The sequence below is a fragment of the Rhamphochromis sp. 'chilingali' genome, assembly GCF_963969265.1.
Source record: "Rhamphochromis sp. 'chilingali' genome assembly, chromosome: 4".
In the NCBI taxonomy this organism is placed as follows: Eukaryota; Metazoa; Chordata; class Actinopteri; order Cichliformes; family Cichlidae; genus Rhamphochromis; species Rhamphochromis sp. 'chilingali'.
The window spans coordinates 29,984,867-29,997,469 of NC_137948.1; the positions used below are offsets into that span (position 1 = coordinate 29,984,867).

The window sequence follows — 12,603 nt, forward strand, 5'->3', positions numbered from 1 at the left end:
TGTGATTGCTTTGGTTGCTAAAATGTTGTTGCGTTGGTAATTTGTGACGAATAAGTGACGAACTTGTCTATAAACACCAGCCAGCCGCTCTCCGAGCTGTAAAGAATCTGTGAAAATTGTCACACAGACCAAAAGCAGACACCCTTTAAAATGTTGGCTGTATTCCTCAGGCACAACTTTTACTGTTAAGGCAAGTCTTCCTCATTTACAGTTTGCGTTGCTTGTAGCTAGCAAGTATTTTCATACAAAAATGAAGAACTACAGGCAACTGTGGCAATCTGCTAGCAACCAAAGTAATCACAAAGAGGTATTTAGTTAATTCGCTATCAACCAGTGGATGTATCATGTCCAGTTTGGCGGACAATTCTTGAACAATGTCCTTTTGATGTCACATGAAAAACCAAAGTAAATTATTGCAACTGTTAGCATGCTAACATGCTAAACAGATCACATCAACTCACTTGCATGTTAAGATTTGCTTAGTAATAGACCCTGTGCACGAGAAAATGCTAACTTCCTGGTTTGAGACCGGATGTGGGGTTGTACATTTCCGGTAGCTTTATTAAAATCATGTCCAAAACTCGAAAACGGAAAGATCGCGTTAAGTTACAAAGAGGAGAAGGTGGGAACACTCGCCACTGTTGTGTCATAAAAAATCTAATGATCAATTTTGATGTTTAAAGAGTTTAGATCGATGAGTTGTTTACATCACTCAACACAAGCAGAGTGATGCAAGCAGGCAAATTCAGAAGCACATCTCTGTATAGTGACTGGTCTTATGATTTAAACAGGCAAATGTTCAGCATTCAAACTACAGGTGAAGAATAGTCAAACCAGATGTTTCCCCAGTTATGTCGATATCAGCTAGTCAAGTACACACCTACACAGCATGTTAACAAACCGTGAAAAAAGCCACAAAAAATGAATGATTGCTGGTAACGGTTTCTATACATTAGTATTTACGAAGGGTATGTTGTGACTTACCTTCAAAATTACAGTGGTCCCTCGCTAATAACGCGGTTCACCTTTCACCTCGCTGTTTCACAGATCTTTTTTAGTGCAAGTTTGCACGTTTTTTTACGTCACATTGTGTCCTGCGTCCTGATCACTGCAGACGATCTTCTCCGTGACGTCTCTCCTGTACAGTACAGAATCGCTGCATCGATTGCTAACAGTGTGACTCTGAAGTGCAGTGCTGTATGTCCACGATGTCCACCAAACATTTTGCACCGTCAAAAAATAAAATTGGCTACTTGATTTCACCTATCGCTGGTTATTTTTAGAACATAACACCCGCGATAAACGAGGGACAGCTGAGAAATATAACATTTGAATCCCTTTTCTCTTTTGCTCTGAGGCGCGGGGAAAAAATATCGACAAGTCGATGAACATCATTTACAGATATATTGGGTAAATGCCCAAGACATCTATAGAAATGTAAATCGCCGCTTGATTCATTCATTTGCTTAACTTGTTTTGGACCGTAAACAGGGCGTGAATAGGACACCAGAAACAAAGCTCCCCACAGGAGTTTCCGCACCGGAAGTAGCATATGCTAATGTGCACATAGTCAATATTAAATACTTAAGTACAGCTAAAGATAATGGGAATGCCATTAGCTTAGCTTTTAGCTTGTTAGCATTAGCATTAGTTTTTAGACATTAATCAAAGTATGAGACAAACTCAAATTTTGATCCAATGATGGGGTAAGAAGAAAAGTTAGATATTATCAAAAGTACCAAATTTGCCATGTTTTGACTGAGAGACTCTATACCTAAATGTTTATTTTAGAGTTTCCTGGTAAAGATAAGCAATGGTGACATCCATTTAATTTTAAAATTATAGGCAAAATGTTCACCTAAAAGGTTAATTATTCCAGAAACAGATTAATTATACAACAACACAGCCTAAAAATGTCTAAAATCCTTAAAATGAACAAGAACAATGGTCTTACTGAGACAGCCACATGTGGACACAGAGGTAATTCAAGACACTAGCAGCCAAAGTGTGCACCTGTGTTGCTGCTAGTCCACAGAGAAACCAGATTTTAGTTTTAAATTCACTTTTACACAGAAGGAATTATAGAGTTAATATAAATCATGAAATGGCTTTACAAGTTACACTGTGTGTCTTTGTGTTTAGGTGGTCCAGCTCCTGCTCAGCAGTAACATGTGTGCAGCCATGCTGGAACCAAAACCCTCCGACCCCAACGGAGTGTCACCTTTGCATCTGGCTGCCAAGAACGGACACATCGAAGTGATACGGTCCAAATAACTACTCCTTTCTGTCTGCTCTGTGTTTGTTATACCTCCTTCATTAGACACTTAGTCATTCTGTCTCTCCACCGACTGATCTAATTTAACGTTAAAGGATAATGCCAGTTCATTTCAACCTGGCATATTTCCCATTAACAAGGCTAACGTGTTTCTATGGGTCATGCAGGGTTTCCACTATCCACCTTGATTGTAGAGATTTGTAGAATTGAGGTGTGAACAACATACATTAGAGAAACTGGGCCAAGTCCTCTGAAGCATCCCAACAACAATGAATTATATTAAACAGTTCTTTCAAGTCTTTATTTCTATTCATTATTTTTTCTATTTATTATTTTTTTAACAGGCAAAAACATTACATGCATAGGCCCTGTTCACATCACATAAAACTATATATACAAGTGAAAGATTACAGATATACAGCAAAACACAAGTTTAAAAAAAGAAAATCAGAATCAGAATCAGAATACTTTATTGATCCCTGGGGGAAATTATTTTTTGTTACAGTGCTCCATTATAAACCAACATTAAGACAAGACAGACAATACACTAACTAAGAATAGTACAATATATACATATATATACATACATACATACATAAGTCACTCATAAATAAATAGTTGGAAAAGAAACATGTGTAGCTGTAGCAGCAAACAGTGTGTTAAGTGGATGCGTTGTACAGGGAGATGGCCACAGGCAGGAATGATTTCCTGTGTCGTTCAGTGGTGCTTTTCGGTAATCTCAGTCTCTCACTGAACGAGCTCCTGTGACTGACCAACATGTCATGGAGTGGGTGGGAGGTGTTATCCAACATTGTCTTTATCTTGGACAGCATCCGCCTCTCCGACACCACCTTGAGGGAGTCCAGCTCCATCCCCACAACATTGCTGGCCTTACGGATCAGTTTATTAAGTCTGTTGGCATCTGCGACCCTCAGCCTGCTCCCCCAGCATGCAACAGCATAGAGGATCGCACTGGCCACAACAGACTCATAGAAAATCCTCAGCATTTTCCGGCATATGTTGAAGGACCTCAGTCGCCTCAAAAAATAGAGACGACTCTGGCCCTTCCTGTAAAGTGCTGTGGTGTTTTTAGCCCAGTCCAGTTTATTGTCAATGTGTACTCCAAGGTATTTATAATCCTCCACAATGTCAACACTGACCCCCTGGATTGAAACTGGGGTCAAGTGTTTCCTGGTCTTCCTGAAGTCCACGATCAGTTCCTTGGTCTTTGCCACGTTGAGCTGCAGATGATTCTGCTCACACCACGTGACAAAGGAGTCGACCACAAAAGAAAAATATGGTGAATTCATGAGTTGGGGTCTTTACTATAAAGTCAATTAAACATACCCAGGTTTCTTCTTCTATGTGGCTTCACTTACCCATGTATTGGCAATCAGGCTAGGCTGTCACCAAAGATAATTTTCAACTCGATAATTAAACCCAGGATTTACAAATCTAGCACATTCACATAAAGGATACAGTTTAGGCAACATGACACATCACAAACTTCAGCATCTTTTAAAAATGAAGAAAAATTACAGTATTTGAAAAATAAAAAGTGGTTTTATATATACAGCACAGAGATAACAATGAGCCTTTACATGACACAAAAGCCTACCACTAAAGAATGGCCCACTTGAGCTTTCTTGCCAAAGTCCACTTCCTGTTTAACTTACATATATAGTCACATATTTTTCTATGCCTTAATAAATGACCAACTAGTCAAACAGTTACAGGAAAAAGTGATGCCTATGTCCAATAACCATGTAGTAGCAAAGGGTTGTACAAAAGGTGTGGCTGTTTTCCTACATGAGTGGATGCAGGCCTATGGTATGGAGGGTAGGGGTAAAAATGGGTCAGAATGTTTTTTTATGAGGTCAACAAGTACGAAGCTTAGGTGACGTGTATTAGGATCTTATAGTATCACTACATCAAGGCTTCTTTTGATGTAGATTCTGCCTGGAAGACGTGAACCTTCAAAACTGAAAACAAAAACAGGTTTAAACCTGAAGTTGCCTGGAAAAAAAGGCCCCAGTCTTCCTTTGTAGCACAGGCCACTGTAACAGCCATTTCTCAAACCGTAATCTTCTGGCATTTCCCCTGATCCTTATCTGGGGCAAATAGCCCTAGCTGGGTTTCGAAAGACATTATTGATCCTAGGTAAGAGAGTGTAAAGGTCTGATGCTATGTGGATTGGGCAGCAGTCTGGAACAGAGATCCGATCCAATTCCTGGTTGCTAAAACTGGTTCTTGGGTAATAGGACTACTGTCAGGCTCACCTACATGTATGACTCCGGTTCTGCAGCCAGTCTCCTGGGAAGGAGTTGGATGTTGTTCCCCTCTGGAGATGCTCTCAGTGAGAGACCCTGCATGTTTGGTGGATGACAGGATATCTGACTGTTGTGTGGACTTATACGTCAAATATTAGGCCCAGGTGCCTTTTAGTCTTTGAGTCTTCATTCTCTTACTGAGAAATTTTAACATTCACTGGGACATAAGTGGGCTTTGCACCAAAATACCCTAGCCCACATGTCAACGGCCAACGTGACTTGGACATCTGACAAAGTCCTAGTACACCCAGGAAAGGACTTTACCAAACACTAGAACTTGGTGAAGGATCGTCAAATCCTACCTATGGCAGAATTTGGACACCATTCAGAAGGAGGCAGAGGACACCGAGTCTGACTTAATCATGCTCTGCACCTACATGGAGCTACAGACGTAAGGTGGCTGCTGCCTGTCATTGGGGCCTTGCGGGAGATTTTCATTCAGACTCATGTCATCTGCAGTATTGGGGACACTGTAGCGCTCTGTTCTGATAAAGAGAGCTGGCTGGTTGGAGCGAGGTCTGGACATCTCTGTCTAGAATGCTGCTCCTGTGACCTGGACATATATAAACAGCAGAAAATAGACAGATGGATCAATAGATGGTTCTGGTGAACTGTGTTAGTGACAAGTTGCTGGCTGACCTAATTGTGAGCATTTTTGAACGTTTTCCTCCTCAATTGGCAGTATAGGACAGAACATGGCAACACCATCAGTTTCCTGAGCCCAACGCTATAGCAGGCCAGTGATTTTTTTCTCTCTATGCCTTTTCTTCAATCTTCAGTTTCTTGCCTTCACTACTACACAGTGAGCGTGTGTTTATGGCACAAAAGATTAACACAAATTAGCTTTCTTGCCAAAGTCCACTTCCTCTTTAACCCCCTATAAACAAATCTTTTCCTGCAATTTGTTGAATAACCAACCAAACAAACATTTACAGGGTAAAATTCAACTGCCTATGTTAGATAACCGCGCAAAGGGTTGGCCTGTGCAAAAGGTGCTTTCCTTTTACATTGTGGGTTTTAGTTACACTAGAAACATATTTTCTTTGTTTCCTTCTTCCTGTGGAAGCCTGGCAACAGCTGTCAGTCAAACACAGAGACCCCATTCACTCAAACTGGCAGCTCTTAACACAAACACTATGAAAAATACATCTGAGAAAAAGACTGAAAAACTGGTTAATCCAAATGTCATTTTGGGGAATTTATTTCCACTTTTATTGAGTTGCATGAATGTAGATGCTTTTCTTTCATTTCTTACTTTAGAGCAGTCATAAAAAGTTATCTTGAAATATTTATTATTTTTCGCTGCAGGTTGCTGATTCAGGCTGGAATAGATATCAACAGACAGTCCGAGTCTGGCACAGCACTACATCAGGCTGCCCTCTGTGGGAAGACGGAGGTAGTACGCCTGCTGCTGGATGTAAGTCTAACTATCCGTTTAATGTGTTTACATAAGAAGCTGTTGTTAATGCTGACCTCCCTCCTATGAGCTGTGCAAATTCACACCCCAGCAACTGTCATTCATCTGACTGTGAGGAAACTGTGGGATATGTTATATTGTTATTGTTTATTACATAAAGCAGTAGCAGGCTGACCAGCCTCCTGTCTGTCATCCAATATTCAAACCTGTTGTTCGGTTTTTAACCTTTTTTTTGACCTTCAGATGAACATGGATGTAAATGCCTAACCCTGCCTTTGTAAAGGGCCCACTTTAAGTGTCCCCTCTCGTCCTGCTGCGCTTCACTTTTGATGTTAATGCTGAGGCAGCGCACACAACAAACATCCCTACTGTGGAATGTTCTTTGTGACACACAATTTGATTTTGCAGCTTTAATCATTTTCCTCCTCCGCGTCACTCCAGAGCGGCATCAGTGCAGGAGTGAGAAACACTCTGAGTCAGACTGCCCTGGACATCGTTAACCAGTTCACTACCACGCAGGCCAGCCGGGAGATCAAACAGTTACTGAGAGGTGAGGCCGCGAGTGCACGAGCTCGCACACCAACTCACAAATCCTTGTGTGACACATTTTTTAAACCCTCCCAGCTGGTGGCAACACCAAAAATCTGCTTTTCAAGCCATGCCCACTTTGTGAGTGTTAAAACTATTAGGAACCTGGTTTTTGTTATAAATAACAACATACTGTAAAAAGACATTTTTAAAATGAATTTATTGCTATTGACATTTAAAACAATGGCATAATGTCCATTCTTATTTTGGGATTTTCTTGTATTGATTAGACTGGCGAAATTTATTATGCTAATGATACTACCCACCAATATCACCTTCTCCGTTCTCTTCTGTCTGCACTTTATACTCTTGTGTTGTAGATGCCTCAGCTGCAATGCAGGTGCGAGCACTAAAGGATTACTGCAACAACTATGACCTTACCAGCCTCAACATCAAAGCTGGCGACATCATCACGGTATAGCTTTATAATTAAGGTTCCGCAATAAAAATATGTTTCAGCCTTTGCTGCATGTTTGCCAGTCATAATAACCTGTGTCGGTAATATCAATCTGTCTACACAGTTTAATAGTTGGGTGTTACAGTGTAAGCATCACTGAGCTGAAAAGAGGTTTTGCCACACAAACTATTATTAAAAACAAATTATTATTTTTGCCAGAGCTATGGCGCTTCTTCGCTTCACTCATATAAGAAAACACAGACATCTATGTCAATTTATTATGTTATTTCTTTATTCTTCTATATTCATTGATCTTTTTTGCAAGCTACCTTGTATATATGAAAAAGTAATCACTTACAGGCGCTGTTAGCGAACACCTATTTACAGATGTGCATGAAAATACATAACGTAAAGCAGATGCAATGTTGGCTTTTGTTTTGAGGTCATCTACTATATATAATATCTATAATTTAAAAGGATTTGAATTTTATAAAAATAATTCACAAAAACTATATACATGTTAAGGCAGTTTATATAGTATGTTTTGTGTTTTTAACCAGTTTTGTAGCCAACTGGCTAAAAATGGCAACGCTAAAGCCAGCCTGCTAATGTAAAAACAGTTGTGTAATGTATTATGATTGAAGAATTCAGGGTTTAGTAAGGTGGACACTTATTCCACTTTATCAAGGTGGACACTTGATAAAACACAGTTTATCTATGATATACATGGAAAATTTTAAATTATATTTCGCAAAAATGCCTCAAACTACTAACTATGCTAATGCTAGCTAATGATAGCTAAATGACTAAATAGCATGGTGTGTTATTTCCCACTCATTTTTTTAACTACTGCCTTTTTTTAAATGGAAATTTAAACAGACATTTTCTGCTCATTTCAGCTGCTAAGTCTGAAAAAGTAAAAGCAAAACAATGGTAGAAGTATTTTTATAAAGAATTAACAGCTAAATTTGTTACACTGCCATCTGAGCAGTAGCCACTATTGCCATAGTTTGAAGTTAGCTGGTAGTGTGAGGTTCAGAGCTAAAGATTTAAACTTGATATAGGTATGGTTTTAGTTTGGCTTTGCAGTCTTTGTTATGGAAATGAAAAGTGGCTGTAATCTTTGTACGTGCACAGGTTTTAGAGCAGCACTCTGATGGCCGATGGAAAGGCTGTATTCATGACAACCGGACAGGAAATGACCGTGTGGGCTACTTCCCCTCCAACATGGTGGAAGTCATCAAGAGGGCAGGTGACCACCCGCATCACAGCTGTGTGTGTGCATGGGTGGGTGGGTGGATGTGCGTGTGAGCTTAGCAGCTGTTTCGCAGCTATAGCTGGTCATTAGTTGTAGCTAGCTGTGGCATCATCGGCCTGTTTGGGGCATACCATCTGTTTTCCCCACCCTGCCAGTCTCATTGATTGCATCAATCAAACATAGTCCTCTATCCGCAGTCGGCCCTGAATCACCCCTCTATATTTCTGCTCCTTCTGTCACCCTCCCTAATTAATAAACAAGTCCGACCCTGCTAGATTGTAATGTTTTTGTTCATATTGTTTGTTTGCCTTATTGCTGTAGTGATATTATATTTTGTTTTATAATGATATATTCCCTGTGGATATATGGATGTATTCTTTTCTCATGTTTTAAGTTTAATCAACTATTATTTTGTGCATTTTCTGATTTTTTCTGATTAGACTTTTGTTTTGTTTCAAGTTGACTGATCAGTTGTTGTTGTGTTGTTGTTGTTGTTGTTGTTTTGCCCCCCCCCCCCTCCTCCTGGATTGTTGCCAGGTCACTCCCCCTCCCAGCAGTGCCACACCCTCCTCCTCCGCAGGCCCAACCCTTGCCCCATTGCCTCGGTCAACGGAAACTCATACCCCCCCTCCAAAGTCCTTCCCCCGCATCTGCCTCCCCCTCCTCCCCTTAACCCCAACACACAGTCCCTTCCTCGGTTCTCCTCATTTGGGTACGTTCCTCTCCCTATCTCTCCTCCTTCTCTGTGTACTCCTCCTCTGTCCACTGCTCCTCCTCCTCCTCCTCTCTCCACTTCTCAGGAGCAGCAAAGTCAGACAGGTACATACTGTAGTGTCACTTTAAGTCACAGATAAGAATCCTTTCTCTGCTTTTTGTCAAGAACACATAAAAAGCCTGCTGTCTATCTGCTTGTGGCAACGCTTCATCAAAGAATCAGTTCAGCCAAATAAAAAAATACTCAAAAAGGCCTAAAAAAACTGAAGCAGTCCTGTGAAAAACTAAGTACACCTCATGACTCACTTGCGTGCAGAACCATGTTTAGCAGCGATAACTTTAATAATTGTTTTTTGTGTCACTCTAGCGGCCTACCATACCAACGGTACAGCACCATGTTTTTCTCCAAACATGGTGCTGTGCATTTTGACAAACATCTCCACCTTGATCTCGCCTTTTCAGAGGACATTTTTCCAGAAGTGTTCTGGTTTGTTCATATGAACCACACTGAAAATACTTAGCAATTTGTGCATTTATGACTGGCTGTAATACTGGTAGCTTAGCTGTAGCATTTGTAGCTGAGGGCTTCAGCTTCCCGGTAATAAGGAAATGACGTCATTTACGTAGATTACTGATTGGCAGCGCTAACTTGAAATTTCGAGTTACTTTTCTCAAAATTTTGAGTTAATAAGTCAAAATTTAGAGAAAGATAACTCGACATTTCAAGTTATAGATACTTTCTTTTTTTAGTATCAAAAACGGGCTTTCGGAGCTGTGCTCGCTTCAGAAAGTAGAGACAAGCTTTCCAAAGAAGCCTTGTTCAGACTTTGTTTAACTGTACTGTGATGAACTTTATATTTAACATGCTAACTGAGGCCTGTAGAGTCTGAGCTGTTGCATTGCACAGTCTGACCTTGGGATGAATTTGCTGGGCACACCCAAGTGCTCCAGACCAGCAAACTGCTCTTTTGTGTTTGTGTGTTATTGATTTCATGCGAATGGACTGATTCTATATAGCCCTTTCTATCTGCTGGAGTACTCAAAGCACTCTATACAACATGCCACATTCATTCTAAGCTTTTTAGTGCTTCCTAATGAACATTCATACTCCGACGGATGCATCAGAGAGCTACTTGGGGTTAGTATCTTGATTAGTACTTGGCATGCAAACTGGAGGAGCCAGGGATCGAATCACTAACATTCCCATCAGTAGGTGACCTGCTCTACCTCCTGAGCTACAATCACCTGTGGAAGCAGTAATGGTGTACTTAGTTTTAAACAAGACTGCATATTGTCCCTTGAAGACTTTCTTTTTTACATAGCCATATGTGCTTGAGGCAGTTCTTCATTAAAGGATCAGTTCAATCAAATAATTATTTACAAAAAAAGGCTAACAAAATTAGTAATTCGTCCACATATACATTTATCTAGCCTGTGTGGGTCCTAACTGACTCAAACCTTTGTTTTGTTTCTTTAAATGTGGGTTTTTATGACGACTAAGGCCATGAAAGTAATGCCTCCTTTGTACATTTCTTATAATTCCAGTGAAATGACCCTTTCATTTATCTTACTCGACATGCTGTGTTTGTTATAAATAACTTGAGAGGCCGTATTCGGCATTTTTAATCAGCATTACAGTGATTAAGTAGAATCACCACACGTCACTGGATGTGTCATTCACAACAGCTTCATGGTATTTTGACCAAAAGGGTCTGTGGGTTTCTACAAGCCTCAGGACTCCCACTAGTAGTAGCATGTTTATGCACGTGAGCTGAGTGAGTGTATCTCTGCGTGTGAGTCTGTGCCTTTTACAGTGTTTAATCACAAGCTCAACACATTTACTGTATGTAGGGAACAGCAGTACACATTATTATCGCTCAGATATTGTTTCTGTTTCTGCATTTTTGCTAATACAAAGTTTTAAATTTAAAATACTAAGACCAAAGGAGTAACAGATGTGGGGTTCTGTGTGTGTCTCTGTGTGTGTGAGACAGGTTCACGAGCTGCAGAGCTGAGTCCTCAGGGCTCTCCCACTTTGGGACAGCAGAGCAGCACCAGTGAGGACATCTGGGTGCTGCGCAAACCGCTGGCAGGTAAACTGAAAGCGTGCTTTTGTGGGGGAAAAAAGGAAATGATGTGTGTCAGACACGTTGTGTGTGTGTGTAATGCTGCGTTCTACAACGTGTGTTTATGTGTGGAGGTGGCGAGCGCAGCGGCAGCGTCGGCAGCCTCGGCAGTGTTCGGTCATCGAGCAGCTTGCAGGGCTCTGGAAACACGCATGTTTTGACCACTCCTGCACCCAGTCCCCACCCCGCACCCACGCCAGGGGTCAACACCCACGGCCTTAATGCTCCCGGCCTGCATGCACAAGCAGAAGGAGTCAAGGTAAAAGACTCCTTGCATTCAGTTGTGTTTGCACACATTTCATGACGTTGCTGCTGTTTCCTTACAAAACAACACACACACACCGTTTCTGGGAAACGGCAAAACATTTCTAGGAAACAAACACAACTGTAGTTCATGTGATAACCACAGTTCTGTTTCCTGCTCAGTTTATTCTTCCGTTGGTTGTTTTTTCCTAGCAGCACACAAGGTGCATTGTGTTTGTTTGGATACAGTGTAGCAGCTGAATTCAAGTTAAGCAACTCAACTTTGTCTTATTTATCGTGTTTTTGCACCTCACCTCCACAGTGAGCTGTTGTCATAGGTGTACCGCTGAAACACCTCCACAGTTTGTTTGTTTTCTGCAAGTGAGGAAGTAGAATATTTGTAGTTTGCATAATGTGATTCTATTAAATAGATCTTCTTAAGCATCCGAACATCCAGTCATCACTAATGCATATGGCATGTAGCCATAACAAATACAATTAACTGCTATATTTAAGGTCCGCTGACTGAGTCACAATACAAACTGAACTAATATTCAAGAAAATATTCCACCTTAAAAGGTGGCTGATAAGCGTGTTAAGATCAAAGGCGGCAAAAACTTCCTTTCATTTTGCTGATGAAACACCTGTGATGACCAAAACAATTGAAAACACAATTTTTGGTCTTTGTGAACCAGAGTTATTATAGTTTTGTGTTTTCAGTTAGTTTTTATTTCTATTTCATTATGACTTTTTGTTTTTTTATTCGATTTTAGTTTCAGTTATTTTCCAGAGTAGATTTTCTTCGACGTGGACACGGAGGTTTGTGAATGCGATAACTCGAGAACGAAGCAACGTAGGAGCTTCAAATTGATACCATAGGAGTATCTACTAAAAATCTTAGACATGTTTGATCTCAGTGACTTTGACCTCAAGTCAAGTTTTCCGAAAATCTTCTAAATGTGATAGCGTATAAGTACAGCAAGGACTTAACGAGTATGAATTGTTTGGACGGGGTTGCCTGTTCTCTCTAAGAAGAACATGGCAGCACAGGTTAGGATTGCAAAGTTCATCATCTGAACAAAGCACAAGACTTTTGGAACAATGCATTTTGGACAGATGAGACTAAAAGTGACCAAACACAGCAAATCAGCACAAACACCTCGTACCAACTGGCAGCACGGTGGTGGACAGGGAATGATTTGGGCTTCGCTTGCAGCCACAGGTTCTGGGAACCTAATAGCCACTAAGTAATCAC

The 12,603-nt window shown here is 40.7% G+C and overlaps 1 protein-coding gene across 1 annotated transcript in view; it reads left to right on the forward strand.

Moving 5' to 3' along the window:
• Nucleotides 1–12,603, forward strand: part of LOC308395740 (uncharacterized protein) — a 49,254-nt gene that overhangs the window by 19,546 nt on the left and 17,105 nt on the right. Inside the window, exons 6-12 of the mRNA XM_080880729.1 lie at nt 2,143–2,264; nt 5,914–6,022; nt 6,464–6,572; nt 6,931–7,025; nt 8,145–8,259; nt 10,974–11,072; nt 11,180–11,364. Coding sequence (XP_080736855.1) covers nt 2,143–2,264; nt 5,914–6,022; nt 6,464–6,572; nt 6,931–7,025; nt 8,145–8,259; nt 10,974–11,072; nt 11,180–11,364 — 834 coding nt within the window. The remainder of the gene's footprint in view (nt 1–2,142; nt 2,265–5,913; nt 6,023–6,463; nt 6,573–6,930; nt 7,026–8,144; nt 8,260–10,973; nt 11,073–11,179; nt 11,365–12,603) is intronic.